Raw genomic sequence first — 21600 nt, forward strand, 5'->3', positions numbered from 1 at the left:
GGAGAGAGAGAGAGAGAGAGAGAGAGAGAGAGAGAGAGAGAGAGAGAGAGAGCTTGGGAGATGAATGTGTGTCAAAGCCCACACTACCGCATAACAACAAAAGTGTGTGTGTGTGTGTGTGTGTGTGTGTGTGTGTGTTTTTCAATCCTCGGCATCGCGCATCGCGTTGAATCGATTGATGTTCAGCAGCAGCAGGATGGCAGTGGCGGCGTCGCTCGTGGGGCAGTGAAGAGTTGGAGCGGGGCGTCACTATCCTTTGCTGGATTAGCAGGGTGCGGGTGCGGATTCGTGTGGTCCAAATGCCTTGTACTCACCAAGTTTGATCTTGGTGGGATTGGCCCTCGTGAGGAAGCGGGCATCATGGCGGATTTGGGTTTGAATATTAGCGGCATGGTCATCCACGAGGCCGAGGCGAGGCCACCTAATCACATCATGGCAGCCGCTGCGGTCACGGTACCAGATCCTTCCATGGCCTCATCGCCATTGCCGTATCTCGAGGACATGTCCCTTTATGGCATGGGGGCATCAGGTTCCTCGGCGCCCGCGAGCCTGCGCCGTCCCTCCCTAAGCTCTCCCAAGCGACGTTCGTCTGCGCGTAGTCGTCCAGCTCCATCTCTCGTGCAACGGCCTGTCTCGGTGACAAGCAGCAAAATGTCTTCCACTCGATCATCCCCGAGCCGTAAATGCCGCTCGACTAGCCCTGGTGCAGGCAGGGGGGCGCGCTCACCCATCCGACGAACAGCCTCCACGTCGTTGGCTACCAGCTCGCCACCTGTGCTAGGAAGCGGGTCGCCGCGCCGCAAGAAAGTTGCGCATTTGGCCATGACCGCACGGCCGCCCCCAACAGTCCGACGGCCACTGTTGCGCACCAACCAAGCCGAATCCGCGACCCTCTCACGATCAAGCCTAGATGATTTGGGATCAGCTCGCGAGGCTCCGGCTGCCGCAGCTGCACGCATCGTGGCCCGCCGCGCTGGTGCGTTGCGATCGTTACCTGATCCATTGTTGCCTCACGACGTCATACCCTGTCGCTCCGTTGCTTCTTACGCCACCGGCCATTGTTCTTGTGATCAGAAGCGCGACCCATGGCGCCACCACGCACAACTCCCCGCCGCTGCGTGCTGGGGCACGCTGGTCGCACTAAACCTGGAGCGTTGCCCAGCCCTCCCCCTGGTTTGTACACGCACCGGCGTACTTTGGGTGATTGCTGGCGCCTCATCCCGAAGCAGCTTAACGCTGTTGTCCATCATGTTGTCTCACTTCCGTGTGTGCGTGTGTGCGTGTGCGTGGGTTTTAGGAACGCCCGACTCGGAATATTGGGATACCGTGGCTTTTCCCTCGTTGTGCGACGCCTCGGCCCAGGTCCATGTGGCCAAGGTACGCCAACTTTATGCTGCTGACACCATGTGTAGGCTGTCACGTAGATCAACTCATATACAGCTCAACTCTGACAGCTCTTGCAGAAGATAGCGGCTGAACGGCAGCAGCTGGCTCAAAAAGCTCGCGCGACAGCACAAAAAAACGAGGCTGATGATCGGCGCATCGCACAGCAGGTTGCCATCCAGCGCGAAATGGAGTACCAGCGTCGTGTCATCGACATTCTAAACCGGGCCATGCTACGCCACGAAGAAAAGCAGTTTGCAGCATTTATGGACGCATGCCAGCGCCAGCCGACCGACGCCGTTGCCATGGACGACCAAGAGATCAGTGACTCGGACGACGAAGCGCCTCAGCGAGGTCCCACACCCATTGCCGTCGTTCTGCCGCCGGCCACGGAAGCGCGCCCGCCTCAGTGTCGGGCTGATTCCGAATCGTCCGACTCGGATGAGAACCCCCACACTGAACAGGCCTCCGAATTGGCGTCTGTCACTTCCTCACTTGAGCCGGGCGCCGAGGTGGTACGTGAGGAGCTGGTGGCCGATGAGCCTGGCGACGGGGTGATCTCGCCTCTCGATTCGCCTCTGCATGACGAATCAGCCACCGAGGTGGATGAGGACGAAACCATGACCATGCTTTCATGAGTGGCTCTCCCAATCCGCCCATGCCGTGACCCGGTCTGCTACGCAGGCGCGACGCTGTGCGTCAAACCCACCTGCCAATCGATCTTAGCGAATACTAGCACGTAAAAACTTACTCTTCGCGAGAGTTTGAGAGAGAGGTTTAGAGAGAGAGAGGTTGAGAGAGGTTGAGAGAGAGAGAGAGAGAGAGAGAGAGAGGTTGAGAGGTTGAGAGAGAGGTTGAGAGGTTGAGAGAGAGAGTTTGGGAGAGAGTAGAGCAGAGAGAGAGAGAGAGAGAGAGAGAGATAGAGAGAGAGAGAGAGAGAGAGAGGCATTCAAAGTGCGTGACATTTTTCACCCTGATTTTTTTGGTTGCATGCAAAAATTTTGATCTTGCTGTTTGAGAGAAGTTTGTGTGCGCTCTGCTCTGCTGCTGGGGTCGTCCTCATGCAGCGATGAGGTGGCTGGGAGCGGTGGTACTGCTTCTTTCAGGTGCATGGAGGCCAGGAGCAGGGCTGGGGTCGATTGCCGTGCTCAACGCCGAGGAATGGCGGGCTTCACAGCCCTGGACTGGCCATCAAGCCGTCGTGGTTCGTCAGTTTTTGCCCCCAGAGCAGGTGACAGCTTTTCGCCAGCGGCTTTACAGTGAGCTGCCCACCGACCAATTGGTGGCCATCAAGGACAGCACAGCGCTTGCACAACAAGGTCTTGTCCCTTTGCAAATTACCAATGCTCTTTTGCTAGTTGGGGGCTGATGGACGGCGCTCAATGGACTCGCACAACCCTAGGGCGCCGCTTCCGACTCTTGGGCGATCTTCGCCAACAACCCGGTTGCTCCACCCGACCAGGTTTGGCCTGCCTTGCGGATGCAGCCCGACCCAGGCTTGGCCCTGGTCATGCAGTGGAACTCGGTCGTTGATGACACGCCCCTACCCCTGCGTAGGTTATGAGAATGCCGTCGTTTTTGGCCACGAGTTTCTGCAGCAGCTTCAAGCCCACGACGTCTTGCCACCCCGTGCAGACTGGCAGCAACTGTACAATCGGTAGGCCATCGGTTTTGTCGCCTTGAACATGTTTTTGCGTGCGCGCTCACACATTCCGTTGAACAGAGCCAGGCATGAGAACACAAACCTCATCTGGCACCTGCGCACATACCACGGCGTCCGGGTAGGAGCGATCTGGCTCTGGTCGAGGCGGGGGTCGGCGGCACGGGCTGTGGACTTCCCTGGCATTGGCATGATGCCGTGCTGGGCAATGTTCTTTTGACTGGCAAAAAGCGGTCAGTCACAAAAGCCTCCATCTTCGGCGTGCTGCACATGCCGCCACCGCTCAATGTGCATGCACAGGTGGCTGGTGAGCCACCACCGCCCTTTATATGCCGTGGATCAGTTGACTTCAGCCAGTTTTCAAAGCGCCTACTTGAATCCAAAGTATAAGAGTTACATCACCAGCATTGATCTCTGGCCGGGTGAGAAGCTGTTTGTGTGCCTATCTTGGGGTGCAGCTCGTCACGCCTCTGCTGCATGTACCAGCGAGCATCCTCATGCCGCGTTGCCCCATTAGGTGACATGATGGTATTGCCTGCGGGAGTTTTACATAGCACCTTGAATCTGGCTCCAGCCGCCTTTGCTGTCCTGGGGACGAGCGCTCGCGTGGCCTGGCCTGCTCCCGACGCACTCTCGCAACAAGTGGTTTGTTGCACCCGTGGCCCGCTCGTGGTTGCATGCCCACACGGTTGGCGCTGAGTATGTCGACCTGATGGCACTTTAGATGAAGTTGGCAGCATGTCAGCATGACCAGTTGCTTCCAGGACAAGGCACATGGGCGGTAAGGTGGTGGGTTGGTCATCGCTGCCTCGCTGCTCACCCTCTTTGCTTGCTCTGGCATGTGCTTGCTCACGACTTCGACGACTGGTTCACGCAGACGTGCGCCACCACTCGTGCCGCCCTGGACTGGCTGCCTTCGGTTCACGTCCAACGCTGCTTACTGGCCTTGCTTCAGCCCACACCGAGTATGGGTGCCTGTCGCTGTGCTAATGACTCAAGGCCTCACCGCGATGCCACGCCCTGCCAGCTGGCAGCCCTGGTGTTTGGTCCAAACATGGCACAGAGCCGACAAACGGCCATGGATAAGTCTTGGTTGCATGTAGGCCAACTGCACCCACTTGACTGCTTTGTAATCTTGATGCTTCATGACCAAGGGCCTGGGGTGGACGTGTGCTTGAAACGGATGGCTGCGCTGGTCACGAGCCATGCCGTCGCCGTAGCAACGCAAATTCGTGCCCTGCACATTTTGTATCGGATTTGGGGACAGGGTCGCCATCGCACCCCCGTTCTTCGGGCTCTACTCGAGACGTATTTGGCTGCACCGGCACCGTCCATGTACCAGGGTGCCCACGGCAGCCAGGCCAGAGCGGGTCTTGCCGCGAGAGAAGTCGTGCTTGGGCAGGTGTTTACGTCACTGAGCCCAGCAGAGGTTGAGCGCGATCTTCGACGCTTATAAATTCTTGCTACGTTGGTTGTTCACACGTCTAAAACAAAAGTATCCGCGACCTACAGAAACAGGGCCGCCTCGAGGCGGCGCACCTAAGGGCCGGTTTTGCGACGCATGAGAGCAACCACAACCTGCTGCAGATGCGCTAGCCGGATGCCCCAATCATTCCAAAATAGCCGATGAGTCGCTGACCTGACGGACAATCCACGGTTCGCGCGTGGAGAGTGGCTCAACTAGAATGGCTTTTGCACCCAATCGATTTGCAAACACAATATCCGTCAAGACCTAACGTCCAGCGAGATATGAGGCTGAGGCCTGTAGTAAGTGAGAGGCCAAAAAAACAAAACAAACCAAAACACCAGTGCAACACTAGACATACACCCCCCCTGACTGGCCATAGGCCGAGCAGGGGACAAGATGCAGTGCTGTTGTGAGCCGCGAGAGGCAAGCCGACATACACGATCACCGATCACCGCAATGCGGTCGGGCTGTATGTCCGAGCCCAAGTAGCGCATGACCTCGGCACAACATTCAAGGCTCGGCTTTTTGTCTGCGTGCGGAATGACGGGGACACCAAGGGCTGTTTGCACGGCACGCGCCTCGCTGCCGTCCTTGTCGTCGCTGGAGCCAGCCGAGTTGGAGAGGATGTAGACGCGGGGTCGTTGTCGCAGTTCCTGCCAGGCTGACGCCACACTTGGATGCGCTTCAAGGGCATACGGCGTGGTAATGCAGTTGTCCTTGTCAAATATCAACACATCATAATCGGCGGCTGGGGCAGCCGAGGCCACATCGGCAATGGCTGTAGTCGCGATGTGAGCGCTCACAGTGACAGCATCAAAAACCCGCAGCCTCTCTGTCTCTGTGCAATTCAAAAAGGATGCCTCCAAACAGACTTACATTGACATCTCAACGCGGGTCGCGCCAGTCCAGGGCGGAGCACAGCTGCCGCAAACGCCACCAAGCCCGGGGCATTAAACGCCTGCACCATCTTCGACAGAGAGTGAGAGCAAAAAATGAGAGAGAGAGAGAGAGAGAGAGAGAGAGAGAGAGAGAGAGAGAGAGAGAGAGAGAGAGAGAGAGAGAGAGAGAGAGAGAGAGAGAGAGAGAGAGAAATTGAATAGAGAGAGAGAGCAAAATGAGAGAGAGAGAGAGAGAGAGAGCAAAATGAGAGAGAGAAATGAAATGAGAGAGAGGGATGAAGAACTGCTTGTAACAAATTATCTGACAATCTTAAAACGTGTTGTGTGTGTTCATTTTTTTTTTTCTGTTTTTGGCGGGAATCGTATCGTTTAGGCGGTGGCGGAGGAGGAGGAGGAGGAGGAGGAGCGGGGGTTTGCGGCGGGTTTGTCGTGGGCGGTTGGGGTTGGTGTGTGGTCATGAGTGCGGTATGGGGGGCGCTGCGGCCCCCCAGCATGGGCGAGGGTGGACTGCAGTTGTTGTCGAGCAACGGTGAGGTGGATGTGCATTTGCGTATGCGAGAGTCCACTCTTGCTGACACACTCACGCCGACAACATTCTATCGGAACATTAGAACTGGATATCTGTTACGTGAGCGAGTCGATGCTCGTGTGCGGTCAGCCCTGGTCTCAGCGGTCCGAGCGTGTGCGTAATGCCTGTACCAGCAGATGGCGGCGATTGACATCGCAGTGTTGCCAAATCGAACGCATTAGCTCACTCACTCGCTGCCTTCCCCACAACCTGGCGGGGATCTGGTTCACCGGCACTTCTAGAAATCGCATCGATGCAACGTGCAGGAGCTGGCCGACTATCTCAATTACAACCACGGCACCCACTATCTTTTGGTCAACCTGATACCTAGTCAGCGCAACGGAAGCTACGACGAATCCCTGTTTCATCATCAGGTCGGTCACACCTTGCTCGCGCTAACCCCTACTATCCTCAGCTCGCAAGGCTCAGATTGTGGCTGGCTGCATTTCTCCACACCTGTACAAACGAAAAACAAACAAACACAAACATAATGATCAAACCAGGTGTTGCACCTTGATGTGCCCATTCAAAGCCCAACGCTCGCCAGTCTCTTCGCCTTTGCCCATGCCGTCGCGGCTTGGACTGCCCTAAGCACGCAGCACGTCATTGTGGTGCATTGTGAGAATGGTCTAGTATGTTGCTCCGTCCCGCGGTCCGCCTTGGGTGACGGTGATTAACTTGCTTGTGTCACATTGCCAGAGCATCTGTTCATGCTCTCCCGTATCGCGCTGCACCCCGACCTTCTCTGCTTGTAGCTGCGATCCGGACTGGCCGTGGTGGCTAGCTGGCTCTTTTCCCAGGCCTTTGACGAGCCAAACGAGGCCCTGACTCAGTTTTGCCACTCTCGAAACATTGCGGGAGACATTCCTGCGACCATTCGTGGGTGCGTACTTTTTTTTTTTCATGGCATGACGGTGTCTCTCTTTCGTTGGTGGTGGAGTCCACCTTCGGCGCCCCGCCTCTGTGACCAGCCTTTCTGGTGTCAGCTCATGTCTTGTCGTGTCTTGGTTCATACACGACCAACCATCGCGACCGTAGTGCCCTCACACACTTCTTCATCGCCCTTCAACAAGGCGGTCGAGTCAGCAACCCAAAACCCATGCGACTGCGCTCCGTTCTCTTTCTGCCCAGCGATGATGAGCCCGGACGATACTACAATGATAATTTTCCCGTCCTGCAACTACGTGTCAACGGTCAACTTGTGTTCGACTCGAGCCTCGTCACGTTTCGGTGTCGTATCACCGCTGATGAAGATCTCTTGTCCTTTGCCTTTGAGGAACTGCTCGTGTGTGGTGCCGTCGAACTGACTCTGCTTTCTGCGCACGCTGGCGATGACCGTGAGCCGCCCAAGCGCGTCCTTTGCGCTTCCTTCCATACTGGGTTCATGGCCGAGGGTCTTGTACGCGTGTCACGCGCGGACTGTCGCATTTTCCCCCTGGCCGATCGCCACCACCTGCCCTTCATTCCAGCATCCATCGATGTTGCTACCCATGCCGTGTCAGGCCCCGCAAGGGGCGATGCCATCGGAGGCCCGCCGGCGGCACCACCCATGGACATTGTTCATGATGTACAGGGGCAGCACCTTTGGCCACTGTGTATCACGAGCCCACCCCTCTTGCTATCTCGGTCCACGGTGCTACAGGATGATGCCGACATGCTCAGCCGAGCATTCAACGTGTCACCCACCGTCCTTGAGACCCTTTCCACACTATGCTTCACTCATGCGACCATGCCAGGGGCCGAGCAGCTTCAAGCCCTCGCGCTCACAGGCAGCTCAATCATTGAACAGCGCTTAGCCCTCCAGCTCTGTCAGAACGATCTCATGGAGGCTCACCAGTTTCTAGCCGAGTGGACACGTCGAGGCTTGGCCTCTCTGAGTGTTCATGAACTCGATCAAAGTCTCAGCTTGAGCGCCTTTCTGGAAGACGACGGAGACAGCAGCTCCCATGATCTTAGGAATCCAGCCGCCAACGCACAGCCCAGTAAACCTTCTGGTGTGCCTGACAACACAATCGACGGGCCACTCCCCGAAGCCAAACGAATCGACCAGGAGCTGTCTGGCCCCGGGCTCGGTAATCTGGCATCTGCCTTTGCTGGTGCCGACATGTCGCTGCATGATATCTTGTTCAGCGTCGATGCTATTCAAAGCGAGGCAGAACTTGTGGCTTTGCATGCTGCTACCCCGCCCGTGGTCTTTCCAGAGGAAGCCGAGCGACAGAGCCAACTCGAAAAAGCCCGACGCAGGTGTGCTTGAGCTTCAGGGGCCATGTACAGAATGTTGAATGTTTACTTCCCATCAAGACTCACTTCCTGCGATGCATGCGTGCCTGTAGGCTGCAAAAGTTTTCACGGCAGCAAAGCCGCAGCTCCAGAAAAGCGTCTCGCCAGGATGCCACTGCGCCCACAGCATCGAGCGATGACACCAAGTCTATATCCAATGAGGATACTTCTCCACACGCCTTGGCAAGCTCGGAACAGGCAGCCGTTGCTGCTTTCAGCGAGGGATCGACTGAAGTTGATGAACGTGGGCCAGGAGTTGCCGTGGCCGTGTCCACAGCAAAGCACCCGACTGGTACGGAGTCGTCGCCAGACGATTCAAATGTATCACTCTCTGCCAACCCACCCAATGTCAAAAGCGTTTCGTCTCCCACACTCGCGCCGTCACCGCCGGCGCCGGCGCCACCGCCACCCATGGGAGGCTCAGAAGGCGTCCCACCGCCACCACCACCACCACCGCCACCACCACCCATGGGGGGCCCGGGTGGCATACCACCACCGCCACCACCACCCATGGGAGGCCCGGGTGGCATACCACCACCGCCACCACCACCCATGGGAGGCCCGGGCGGCGTGCCACCACCACCACCACCACCCATTGGCGGAGCTGTTGCTCCACAGACGCCAGTCGTGCCCGACAAAATTATGCCCTCCAAGCTGCACTGGCGGGCCTTACCGGCGTATCAGCTGCAGTCAGTTCTTTTATTCGTTCGCGCGATGCTTGTTTGTTCCTTACGCTCAAAGTCTACACGCGGGCTTTGCGTGGAGCATGGCCCCTCATGTGCTCTGACATTTCTGCTGCCCTTGCTAGGGAGACTGTTTGGCAAGATGCACAGGCGGAAGCTCACCAAGATGCCATTCAGGTGGATGTTGAAGCATTCGAGTCCTTATTTTGTCAAACCGCTGAGGAGCACGCTGCAGGCCTCGAGCGGGAGCGGGAGCGCAAGGCCAAAGCCGCGGCCTTGAAGAAACAATCATCTCTTAACATTTTGGACAGCAACCGTAGCCGCAACGTCAGCATTGTGCTACGTCGATTTCTCAAGTTTGTCTTCGTCTTCGCTTCCGCCTGTAAACAGAAGAAACAGCTTGCGCAGACAGGCTGAGAACCGCACAAAGGTATTTGCGTTAACGCATTTTCAATTTTTTTGGGGTCTGTCATGGTCATATCCTTGCAGAATTCATGCGACCGTCGATGCCTTGCTGGAAAGCATCCTCACTCTTGATGCGGAATGGACTGCTGATGAACTTGAAATGTTCAAAAAGGCATTGCCCAGGTGCATTTGATGACTGGGCGTGAGGCACTCACTGCTTTCATAGCCTTGTGCATTGCTAACCCACGCCTCTTGCTCTCGCATCCCACGCCTCTTGCTCTCGCATCGGCCTCTTCTTGGTTCACGATGATACAGGCCAGAAGAAATTGAGCTACTACGTCTCTTCAAGGGCGACCCCAGCGAGCTCCCCGAGCCCGAACGCTTCCATATGTATGCGTTGCATTCTATGCTGAGATTCATGTCGCTGGGTTTTCGCCCGACTCACGCGTGTGCTATCATGCACTTGTGTTCACGCGCGTCTTTCTTAAACAGGGCGGTTCTGGAGCGCAACGTGGATATGGCAGCCATGGTGGATGCTTTTATGGTGCGCCTAGAATTCTTTGAACGGTCAGTGATTGGCAAGCCATTCAGTTTGCTTTGTTGTGGCTGGTCAACAATTTTTGACTGGGTGAGCCGATAATTTTCATGCAGGCACGATGCAGTGGCTTCGGGGCTGGCAACGCTAGAAACAGCGTGTTCCTGTCTCCAGGCCAGCACGAATCTTCGTGTTGTTCTCAAGCTGGTACGTTCAAGTCCAGAAGGGCCCGTCTTTCAAGTCGCGACCCCTTTGTGCTCTTACAAATCAATTTTCTGTAGGCCTTGGACCTGGGTAACCTGACCAACTACAGCTATGCCCATCCCTCGCAACGTCGGCTGGCGCACGGCATTTCCACAGAGAGGTTTGCTCGTTGCTCACTTCCGCCTTGATGGCTAGATTGCTTGTGTTTCTGGGACCAGTCTTCTTGTCTTTTTCTCAAAATGCATGCCTGTCGCTCGCCTCTGGAATTTAATAGTCTGCTCAAGCTTCGAGACATCAAGGCGGGCAAAGATCGGTCCACGTCCTTACTTACGTTCTTGGCCATGACGATTGCTGACCAGAGGTGTGACCGCGTGATTTTTTTTGGTGGCTTGTGCTTGAGGCTACTTGTGCAGCATTTGACCACTCATTATCTTGGCTATTGTGTTAGACCCGAATGCGTGGACTTGGACGAGGAAATTGGAGTTGTGGAGGCCGCCCGTCCGCAAGATCTCGCCACGCTGAAGCACGATACAAATAGCCTGCGCACGAGTGAGTCAAACACCGTCACCAGTCGTGCCTGGCACGCACCATCTTCAATCGGTGGCGTTTGAATGACAGACATTCACAACTGACCGCTATTCTTTCTCCCTCAGAGCTCGCTCGTATGGGACAATCGCTGCCCAAGCTCAAAGAGCATGGCCAGCAGCTGCAAAGCTTTTTTCAGCAAGCACAGGTGGGGATGAAATGAAAACAAGCTGCGCCGTGTCGCGTCGACGGGCCGCATCACAAAGTAGTTGCCGAATTATTTGCTCAATTCTTTCTATGGGCTGCGGTTAATCGGTCAAACCCAGGTGCAACTGGAGCAACTAAGCTCACGCATGGAGGCCGTTGAAACCGCGGTCGACAAGACGATTCGCTATTTCGGTGAAGACTCAACGCGAGTCACCATCAACGAGCTATTTGCTAGATTTTATGATTTTATGACAGCGCTGCGCGCTGCAGGTCGCCCCCGTGGATCTGCCACGAAAAGTTGAGCATAAGATTGGACGTACGCTAGAACATTATGGCCTTGTGTAAGATATTATCAAGTTGGATAGCGCAAATGGAAAACGAGTTCAATTTACAGGCCACAAGGAAGTTCAGATTGCTTCTTTGTGCTTGAGCATCAACGCGTGTGTGCATGTGGATTGGAGATTTGGGACAACTTGAAGACCCAGTAATCGCATTAGCATGTGAGAAAAGAGTAGGGAGGAGAAGGATACAGGCGGGACATGATTGCCACATCACTTCTTGCGAGCCATGGTGCGCTGCTTCTCTGCGTGCTCCACGAGCTTTTCTTCAACAGCAAGACCTTTACGCTTGCGAATGCCGTTCATGTGGTCACGTGCCACATTGGGTGCATCGCCTTTGTCGCCGAAATGCGCCTTCTCCTCTTCTGTTGTCGGAATCCAGAAAGGGTCTTCCTCCAAGACCTCCCAGTGGCTGCAGGGTGAGGTAAAGCAGCAAGGTAGATACATCCATGAGGCCAGCAACCAATGAGAATCTGTCAAGGCTGGCTCTGGTTTGCATGTGGTCACACCTGAAAATCAACTGAGGGACGGCCAGGCCCGAAGAGCGTTTGCGCAATTCTTCGGCAAATCCAAAGCTATTCGTGACGGGAATGTGTGCCAAGATCTGTTTCCATCAACGCCACGCCGAGTGAGCATAACATCAAGAAAGCGCGCGGGTCGACCAAGGTCCAAAGCACGTCTATGCAAGCGGACCTCAAAACTATCAGAGCCGTCCTTCATTTCCTCCGATACAACGCGGCCACCGCGCTTGTTGATGACCGTGTAGACCTGTAGCGCAAGCACCCACAAAGCTGAGCTGCAACTGGCATGGCCGAGCCATGAAAGGTGGGGCAAAAAACTCACCTTGCCAAGGGCATTCGAGTTGACCAGTAGATTGCACTTGAACATGGCCAGCATCAAGCGGCAGGGTTGCACAAGGAAGGCCTATTCATGTGCTCAATATGGCAACTGTCATGTGTTGTCGGGTATGCGGTGACAGCAAAGTCTTGCGAGTGGAAACTGACCTGACGGCAAGCTTCACGCATCGACGACATGAATTGACCCGAAAGAGTGGCCGCGGTGCTCTCCATTCCAGCAACTGGGCTGATCTCAAGCACCTGCAGTCCAGGTGTCCGGTTGAGCTACAAACTTCCTGTGCAAGCGGCCCCACACTCGAGCACGCAGGCCATCAATACGTACCCGGATGCAGACGCCACGTACGGGCTCATCGCAGAGAGGCCCAGTCTGGATGAATGGCATACACACCCAAGGCAAAATCAACGGATAAGTCGTGAGCACTTGCTCACAAGTACGGCCGGCACCTACAAGTCTTGTGCACCTGAGTCGCGCGCAACCGACACACTGACCTGGGCGAAAATCTCAAAGCCGACTTTGAATGAGTTGAGGGCATTGACAACGTCGGTCTTCAAGTCTGCTGCCGGTGGGAGTGACATGACGCCAAGCTTGGCAAAGAGCGCGATACTTTGCAGCTCGGGAAGATTGCTGGCCAAGATGTTGGGGCCACAGCCTCGTGGCCCAAAGGCCACCACGTCCTCTGGCAACAAGTCGCAAGGGTCATCTTTGTTCGCGACTGCAGCTTGAAATGCCTCGAGCACTGCCCGTGCACGTTCTTCGCTCTCCTCGGTCGTACCAGGATCAGAACGATCCCCTTCATCAAGGCCTACGGGCCAGCGCCGAAATCAAGAGCACATGAAAACGGAGAAAATCGACCGCTTGCAAGATACAAGACAGCTCTAGACAGGCCAAGTTAAATTGGAGGTGTGGACTTCGTTATAATACATACGTGAGGTCAGCGCACGCAGACCATCTTGATTTTCATCCAGAAAAGCCAGCATGGGGCTTGGAAGAGGCTCAGCGCGAACGCGCAGCGTCCATGCCTTATCCGCCGTTGCCACAGTGACGATCATGTCATCATCTACTTCCACGCTGTCATCTATAAACATGACAGAGTGAAGCACAGATTTGGGCCAGCATTGAGCAATACTGAGGCCCAGGTGCAGGAGGCGGTTTGATGATGGAAATGTTCAGACCATGACTGTGACTCACCCAGGAGATAAACGTTGCGCTCGCCCTTGTCGGCTTGGAGTGCGATTTCTTCATTTGCTTGGTCCATCTTGGGTGGTGGAATCACTGTTTCGCGGAAGGGAATGATCGGCGGGGAAACGTGGATCTTAATGCCTGTGGCAAATGGGGCAATGTGAGAGGGTGTCGGCAAACACATGCAAGGGGTCGCGGGTGGTACTTACCGGGAGCAAACTGTTCCTTCAAGTCTGTCAGGCAGCGCTCAATGTGCACCTCGCCTGCGGCAACCAGCACGTGTTCTCCGGTCTCTTGCACATACGTCTCAACGCAAGGATCGGCCTGGCCGTGGCATGATCGCGACACGATGTTGGTTCACAAAATAATGTCAAGTCAAATCTTCAACAATCATCACATGCACGAGGGGCAGAAACAGCAAAAAAGAGAACCATCGTTGGTTGTGGCTGCACTGAATGTAATGCGTGAAACAAACCTGGTTCAGCAAGATCAGGCCGCGCTTCAGGGCTGCCATGTCTTGAATACGCTCCGTCTCCAGAGCAACACGCACAATGGGCTTGACGTGTTGATACATGCCGCTCAGAGGCGGACATTCGAGAGAACTAAGGCACACGGCCATTTGGCATTTGAGTCATAGGCCAGCCACACAGGATCCCAAAGGCAGACGGACACAAATGTACAGTTGTACACAAACAAACAAGAGCCAGTGGCAAGCGTCGCTCGCACAGGCAGACAGTGGAAGACTCAAAACTGGGGAGATGAAATAGCTGACAAACCTGGATAAGGTGGCAGACTTGAGCACCGTTCCATCAAGTCCTCCAATGCCCACCACAGTCCCTGCAAGTCCACCAAAGCGTATCGATATGATTCCTCGCCAGCAACGATCGAAGAGCTGTGCGCGAGTGGGAAGAGCAGGGCGTGGTGCAGACGCACCAGCGACAGCTTCTTGCAAGGGCAGCATTGATCGGCCCATGAAGAGATAGAGTCGACCCACGGTTACTGTGGTCACATGCTCGGTTGGGCGCGCAGGATCGTACTTTGGGCTCAAAACATGAATCTGAACCCAGCATGTCCGGTGCAGCAGCCGATTAAGAGCTGGCGAGAATCGGACACGGAAACGCAACGCATAATAGTGTACAAACCGACCTGCATGCCCGGGCGAAGGGTGCCTGAGAAGACCCGTGCATAGGCCACAAAGGCGATGGGGTCCTCTGGCGCTTCCTCCGCAGCAGTGGCCTCGTCTTCGGCGGTGCTCGTATTCGAGTTGGTGTTGGCATCCAGCGGATGCCCATCTGCATCGACGAGTGGCATATCCGAGTCCGAATTCGCTTCGCCGACATTCGCTTCGCCTGCCTCAGCCTTTCGACGTGCAATGATCGAGGCTCGGCTGTATCATGTCCCACATCAAAGGCGGGTCAGAAAGCCACAATCACGGCGCAGCTCGAGGGATGGGCTTTTGTTGATAAACATACCGCTTTTGCAGTTCTTCCATGGACGCTTGTTGACGCTCGTTCTCTGGCAAGGAAGCACGAGGGACGGCTACCATCTTGGACACGTAGGCAACGACGGCTGGGGCTGCCTCGTCGACGGCACAAGCGCACATGCCTTCGGCCAATCGCTGTCGGGCCTATTCAAGGGGTCCCAGTGAGCTAGAAGAAAACAAACAAACCCCCAAAACCAAAAAACAGGACTTGTTTGTTTTATTCTCTGCGTGCTGGTTCGTCTGTTGCGCATTTGGAAAAAAAAAATGAAAGCGGGCTGGCTTTGCGCACCTCAGGCAGGGCCTGTGTCGGCGCAAGACCAGTGTTGAGCAAGTTGTGAAAACGTTCAGTCTCGAGCTGCTTGGGACTGGGCAGCACACGGCAGACCAAATCCAAAATGGTCTTGGCCAAGGGCAACCAAGCTGACATGACACCAGTCAACCTCGTCTGCATAGCAACAGTCCAGTTTGGTGAGCCATGTCGCCAGCTACTGCTGGAAGCGCGGTTCACAGGCTTTGCTTGAAAGGCCACAACGTACCCGTGGGTCAGCCAGAAGTTCACGGGCAGAGACCTTGACATTGAGGGCCGCAATCATCTTCTGCATGCGCTCACGATCATTGTTGTCCATAATCACCTTGTTCAGCTCCCAAATCGGCTCGAGGACAAACTTGACAAACATGGGCGTTTTAGCTTTCATGCGCGCACCCTTTTTGACCTTGGTGACACCCTTCTCACCTGTAATTCGCGACAGGACAAGACAATCAGGATGCGCTGGCAAAGGGGGGTAGAGGTGGGTCAATGCATGTATCGACTCACGCGTGAGATAGTAGTCACCCCAGAGGCATCGGCGCAGAGCACGTTCACTGCACTTGAACTTTTGAGCCAACAAGGTGGCAAAACTGTCCACACTAAACGCCCAACCATCGTATCCACTGGATGTGCCGAGAACAATTTGGGAAGCGGATTGATCGAGGTGAGCAAAAAGGAGAGGCAAAGGACAGACATGACCTGGGACTGTACACAGTCTTACGGCAGGGTGGCAATGTATCCATCTGCCTGAGCTTACCTCGCAAAGGCGACGTTGCCGTTTTCGGGCTCAAAATAGCGACCCGAATCATCCTGTGAAAAATAGCAAGGCGCATAGATGTTGAGGTGTATGTGAGCGCGGGTGCGCAATTGGTGCTTGCCTGCCCGTCATGTATTGACACGCCCAATTCGCGACAACATCTCACATCCATCGTATCGTCCCACTCAAACTCAACAGCGCCTGTAAACATGTGCACACAGGGAGGGGATGGGATTCAAGTGAGGGCTGCAATGCGGGGCTATCCCAGTTCACAGACGTCATGACGGACCCTCGCCGGTATCGGTGGTGTTCTCTTGCTCCTGGTCCAAGCGGGCAATCATGCGGCTGGTAAACAGCGACGCCGTGATGGCATTGACCTGAGAGGGTGCGCCCCACAGGAGACAAATGAGCGCGCTTGACTGTTGGGAAAAAAGGTCTGCTGGAGCGGTCAGAAAACCCACCTGCTCCAGAATACGCTGCATGTGCTCGTACGCCTCCTCGGGCGTCATTTGTAATTCCAGAATCAGCCTATGGTAGAGGTGCCGGTAAAGCATTGCGCAACGAGGTTCAGACAGAGCCTTGGATGGTATACTGGCCGTTTGGAACAGAGCTCTGCTGGGCTCACCGATCGAGTTTATTGAGAACGAGACAAGGCTTGAGGTTCTCCATCCAAGCCTGGCGAAGCACGGCGTGCGTTTGTGCGCTGACGCCTTCGACCACATCCACTAGCACAATACAGCCATCGGAGAGACGCACGGCGCTGGAGACCTGGATGGGCAGGTTAAGCACATGCATGAGCGCGGGAAGGGCTCCGAGAAGAGCGCGGTGTCTAGCGTGCTGCGAAGGTGAGCAGAGCAGGACAGTACCTCGTAAGAAAAGTCAATATGACCCGGGGAGTCGATGACGTTGATGAGAAAAGGCTTGTTATCTGCAAAAGACAAGAGTCACAACAAGTCAGAAGCTGAAGTTGGACAGCAAAAACGTCCGAGCACAACCTAGCGCGCTGGCTCGTGACTAATGCGAGGATTCACAAGGGGCACACGCAGGCCACACCAAAGCGGTGGAGAAGGGTAACGGCGCTGGACTTCATTGTGATGCCGCGAGCTTGCTCATCTTGGCGGCTATCCAGATAACGCAACTGTTCATGGGACCCAGGCAGTGAGTGCGCTGAGGGGTGAAAAAGGTGCAAAAATCGGAACCGCAGCAGCTACCTTGCCAGCCATGCGCGAGGAGATGATGCCGTTGCTCGCAAGAAGGGTGTCGGCCATGGTGGTTTTGCCTAGAATTGTTTCCAAGGGTGACGGTTGATTAGCTGGGGGCGGGGGGTCGCAGAGCAAGCAAACGCTTCAAGCGTGCGGGTCCAACCATGATCAACATGGGCCAGGATGCCTGCACGAGGTGGCGAGCGTGGGACGCGAGGACACGAGATGAGGGGAGAAGGCGACGCAAATAGACGGCATACACGACGAATAATGGTGTGAGCGGCGTACAGATGTTGCGAACGGTGTCGGTGCGGCGATGGTGTTGTGCCATCACGGCCGGGTTGAAGCCTCCGCGGTCCATCTCGCGAGGTGTCAGCCGACTTGCCAAGCACACCACTGGCGAACAAGTGTAATTTCTTCACAGCCTTATCCCTGCTGCTCGCTGGAACAGCAACTCGGACACAAAGAGCTATAGGGCCCACTATGCGAGCCCCCGTCTTTCACCCTGGATGGCCGTGTCGCGGCTGCCAAACGCGTGTCTCACGACCCGGACACGTGCTTTTTTTTTTTCTCTTTTTTTTGAGAGAGAGAGAGAAACTGCAGAAGCAAACAACAACGTCACACATGTAAGGCGAGAGAGACAAGAGAGAGAGAGAGAGAGAGAGAATGAATTGGTTTGGTCGGTTTGAGAAAGAGAGAGGTAAAGAGCAAAGACACAAAGGAAAAGTACAACTACCACAGTATGGATCATTCAGAGAAGTAAATGGGAAGCAGAGGATTTTGAGAGGTTTCGATGAAGTGTGAGAGAGACGAAGAAGTGGATAAAAGCGCTTGCGAGAGATGTTGAGAGGATAAATGTGGGAGGGGCTGGTAGAGGTAGAAGGGGAGTAGGAGGCTTTTTGTTATGCAATGACTGCGTGCCAAAGCAGGGAGGGTCAGTCCGTTGGCTGAGGCAGGACATGGCAGATCATCAGATCGAATCATTGCTCCGCTATTGAGCACTGGTTGAATGACCGCCACTGCTTTGCCGAGAACTTTTCAGATTCCAAGTCAAAATAATTGGATCAGAATTCGAATCCATAGGAGCATGCTTTTGTGACGAACAGCCACACAAATACTACTGGGCAAGTCCCCTACGGCTCAAGGCGAGGGTCTGGCGTGGCCAACAGCAGTGGATGGCCCAAATACAAGTCACCACTTTGAGCGAGATGCACGGCAGGATCATCGACTACGGACCGAGGCGGGCAAGCAAGGCGGGAGCATTGCGGATGAGCACTCTTTCCAGCCAGCTCGCGAGCAGGCATGTTGTGGTGGTTTTTCCGCTACTCACTTCCTGACGCAAGAAGCTGATTGATGTTGGGGAAGCCGAGAGCATCAATCACAAACTTGTTGGAGCCCATAAACTGGCGCTATTGTCCAGTGCAACAGCTGGTGAGAAAATGCATGGTCAGTCGCAACGTCTCAGTCAGAACGCACCTGAAGGAAGGACATCTTGGGCCGCAAAACTTCATAAAGGGTTTGTCCAGGCGTGACTTGTCGCCTTTGCGCAAGTTTAGCCGCCTAGCCCAGCACCCACAGAAGCAGAAGAGGAGCTTGAATTTACCAAGTCTTATGTTAAGCCCTGATGCATCTCTGTTTTGCATGGCCGGCTCAAACCTGGTCCACTGCATCCTGCAGGCTCCCAAGTTGATCCACAAGGCCGCGCTGCTGTGCTTGTTCAGCCGAGAACACTTGACCTTTGGCATGCTTCTCGGCCTCCTCCAAGCTCATGCCTCGCCCTACCGTATAAGCAGCCAGTTTGTCAGCAGTCAAAGGCACGCCATGCATAGTACAAGCAGAGGCCCGAGGACAGATCGGTTCACTGGCCCCTGACACCAGGCAGTTGTCAATACGTCACACCTTGACAAACAATCTTGAGAAAGGCATGGTACACCTCTTCACTGCGCTTGTCCAAGTAGGCGCGGACCTCGGGAGACATGGGTGCATAAAAGTCATTGACGCGTGCCAGTGGGCCGGGCTGTGCGGGCCGAGCGCCAGCAGAACAAATCAGCAACGGCTGTGGGTGTCTCGCCGCCGCCATCAAGTTAATTGGTGCCGTACCTCACTGATCAAGTGATGGCGCACGCCCATCATGTCGTCAATGAGCTTTTGACCGTTGGGTCGGAGCATGGCCACGCCAATGCTGCCCGTGATGCTCATCGGATCAGCTACAATAGTGCTATCCAAACGCAGGCAAGCACAGTGCTCGCGTGTCAAATGAGCATGCATTACGCCTCAAGGTCGCTCAGGTCTGGCGTGTCACGTACTGAGCTAGTGCCGAGATGTAGTAGCCGCCAGAAGCGGCCAGGGTCCCGAAGCTGGCCACGACCGGTTTCACAGCTGCCAAGCGCGCCACCTAACAAGCGCATCAGACGCTGGCATCAGAAAGGGCGTCTTACGTTGGTAACGATAGACATGGTTGTACCTCGCGCGCAATGAGATCACTGGCCAGCGCAGAGCCACCCGAAGAATCGACCCGCAGCACCACAGCATCAATGTCGGCTCGCCGATGCGCTTCCCTACGCCACACAGCAAAATGGCAATCATTAGACCAACAACTGCTCCCAAGAATACCCCGGCCCCGAGGCCCACGAGCTTCGATGCCACTGCAGACTAACCACAACATGGGGATGATGTTGTCCTGCCCAAAGGAGCCACGTTGCCCCTTGCCAGAGACAATGGTGCCGCCACAACGGATGACACCGACGCGTGAAGACTTGGCAGAGATGGCGACTCCAATCTGCGAAGCAGAGCCCATGTAGGGTGATTGTTGGCGCGCAATCAATATTGAAAAAACGCCTCATCGCGGGCTGTCCAAAGATGAGGCAGTCAAACCTTTTTCAAAGAAAAGCGAGCGTAGCGCTTCTCTGGAACGACAAAGCGCGTTTTTGGTGCAGCATCGGGCTTGTGCGTGCGCACCACATCCGCATATGCTTCGTCTAATTTATTTTCATTGCCGCGGTGAAAATTCAGCCTGGTCATCAGAGCACGCGGGGTTTAGCGTGCGTGGTGCGTACCTTTGTAAGCAATCTGCAGATTTGGAAAATGCTGGGCCAAGTCATCAATGGCGGGCGAATCGACCAGCAATTGAGCCGCGGCGGTCGCATCCAGGCTTTCCACGAGCTGACTGAGGCGCTCCGTGTAGCTTTTGGTCATGCCGCGAAGCAGATCGCCCATGTTTTGCACGACCGCCGGGTTGACGTCATCGGCAGCAAAGGTATCGACAATACCCTTAAACTCGCCTACGAGTCCAGCAAACGTGAGCCGAGTTACGCGGGGCCGCCACCGCGCGGCGTGCGACTGTGATGCAAGAAAAGGAAAGGCCAAAGGTTGAAAGGGGTATGGGCTGTTAGGTGCTAAGTTGAGGGATTCGTACCAGAGCGGACCGCCTCTACATCCAGGCCAAGCTTTTGTAAGAACGGCTTGTAGGCCGAGACGCGGAAGGAGAAGCCTGCCACATCCGGCGTGAGCGCTGATGAGGAACAACTAGCCTTGCTGTATGCACTTGGACGTCCCTGGGCTTTCTCACTCACCATGCAAGTTGACAGAGGCAGAGCTGGGGGCAAAGAAACGCTCAGCGGCCGCGCCAACAAGAGCCACCTGAGATGGTGCAGGGTCCAGTGTGCACAAATTTAACAACAGCGTACTGGCATGATGATAAAAATGCCAAAGAGTTGTGGTGCACCCAAACACACCGCGTGTGTAATGACTGTGCCATAGACGTAAACCTTGGTTCCAGCCGCTTGCAGTTGCTGAATACGCTGGACTAGCTCGGCTGTCTGCAAGGGGACGTTTGGTGGACAGCAGGTGCCAAGATCAGCCATTTTGGCCTTTGAGTATGTAAAACATCATGTTCGTGTTGCGAGGGCAAAGGGCTTACTCTGGTCAAGGGTGCGGCGTAACCATCCAAGTCCAACCAGACAGCTACAGTGCCACATGGTGCAGGGCAAGGCAAGAGCATGATCAAGTGTGTTTTCGGGCCGAGGCATTGGTCTGGCCAGCGTGATTTGTACATGGAGCGCACCGTGGATCAGGGGATCGTGCTGTGCCTTGCGGAGGAGACTCATGGTATCGTCGAATGATGGCTTGCGATCTGGGGCCATGCGCTCCAAGGGAGAGGCTGCAGCGTCCTGCATGGTCGAAGAACGTGGTGTCGTGAGCAATCTCGACTGAGCATTGAGCTAGCTTGGCAGGTCCAGCGATCGTGCCTCGCTCAAGGGGCCGTTAAGGCGGAGCATGAGGAGTCCTGGTTCTTTGGTCCAACGGCGCCACCAAAAGAAGCTCTTGATGGCATGTCTTTCGGATGCCTGCGGTCACCGATCCCCAGCCGAGTATGGTGATCATGAGCTCAAGGTACATAACCGATTCGCCTTGCCAAGTCAAGTGCAAATCATTTGCATCAGGCGCCCAGCCCGTGCATTCGAACCTGCTCGATATGCTCCGTTGTACCCATGTAGCGACGGGTATGAGCGTTCACAATGCGGAACGCCGGTGTCGAGCCAACAACCCGAGTCGGCAAGCGCAAGGCCAAGCCGCGACCGGTGCGTGCCAGTGTTAAACCCAACAATGCGCGCTGCGCCATCTTGACGATGTCTCGTCGGCCTTATCCCCTCGACGACC

General features: G+C 55.3%; 4 protein-coding genes across 4 annotated transcripts; 2 read left to right on the forward strand and 2 right to left on the reverse strand.

Annotated features, from left to right (window-relative positions):
- Positions 1-360: 360 nt before the first annotated feature.
- MONBRDRAFT_8199 (uncharacterized protein) lies at positions 361-2021 on the forward strand (the record flags this gene model as incomplete). The annotated part of the gene is made up of 3 exons (XM_001745732.1): positions 361-976; positions 1298-1377; positions 1455-2021. The coding sequence occupies 3 exons, from the start codon at positions 361-363 to the stop codon at positions 2019-2021; spliced, it is 1263 nt and encodes a 420-aa protein (XP_001745784.1).
- A 2528-nt stretch (positions 2022-4549) lies between these two features.
- Positions 4550-5868, reverse strand: MONBRDRAFT_25411 (uncharacterized protein; the record flags this gene model as incomplete). Its single annotated transcript, XM_001745866.1, has 4 exons — positions 4550-4582; positions 4683-4775; positions 4949-5289; positions 5388-5868. 4 exons carry the CDS (start codon positions 5866-5868, stop codon positions 4550-4552), a joined length of 948 nt encoding a protein of 315 aa, XP_001745918.1.
- A 1209-nt stretch (positions 5869-7077) lies between these two features.
- Positions 7078-10696, forward strand: MONBRDRAFT_25412 (uncharacterized protein; the record flags this gene model as incomplete). The annotated part of the gene is made up of 10 exons (XM_001745733.1): positions 7078-7545; positions 7621-8222; positions 8312-8947; positions 9067-9297; positions 9662-9736; positions 9839-9913; positions 9998-10088; positions 10163-10245; positions 10360-10446; positions 10534-10696. The coding sequence occupies 10 exons, from the start codon at positions 7078-7080 to the stop codon at positions 10694-10696; spliced, it is 2511 nt and encodes an 836-aa protein (XP_001745785.1).
- A 672-nt stretch (positions 10697-11368) lies between these two features.
- Positions 11369-21562, reverse strand: MONBRDRAFT_32409 (uncharacterized protein; the record flags this gene model as incomplete). Its single annotated transcript, XM_001745867.1, has 40 exons — positions 11369-11567; positions 11665-11759; positions 11849-11923; positions 11999-12079; positions 12335-12379; positions 12502-12815; positions 12939-13088; positions 13202-13333; positions 13402-13516; positions 13668-13794; positions 13969-14029; positions 14126-14249; positions 14339-14579; positions 14665-14819; positions 14965-15120; positions 15212-15408; positions 15490-15605; positions 15740-15792; positions 15906-15940; positions 16029-16116; positions 16201-16267; positions 16365-16507; positions 16606-16667; positions 17566-17673; positions 18272-18350; positions 18418-18501; positions 18598-18719; positions 18841-18958; positions 19042-19159; positions 19248-19336; positions 19406-19499; positions 19599-19720; positions 19816-19919; positions 19998-20222; positions 20357-20431; positions 20514-20580; positions 20628-20759; positions 20861-20904; positions 21005-21110; positions 21407-21562. 40 exons carry the CDS (start codon positions 21560-21562, stop codon positions 11369-11371), a joined length of 4674 nt encoding a protein of 1557 aa, XP_001745919.1.
- Positions 21563-21600: the final 38 nt, after the last annotated feature.

Source organism: Monosiga brevicollis, genomic scaffold, assembly GCF_000002865.3.
Source record: "Monosiga brevicollis MX1 MONBRscaffold_10 genomic scaffold, whole genome shotgun sequence".
NCBI lineage: Eukaryota > Choanoflagellata > Craspedida > Salpingoecidae > Monosiga > Monosiga brevicollis.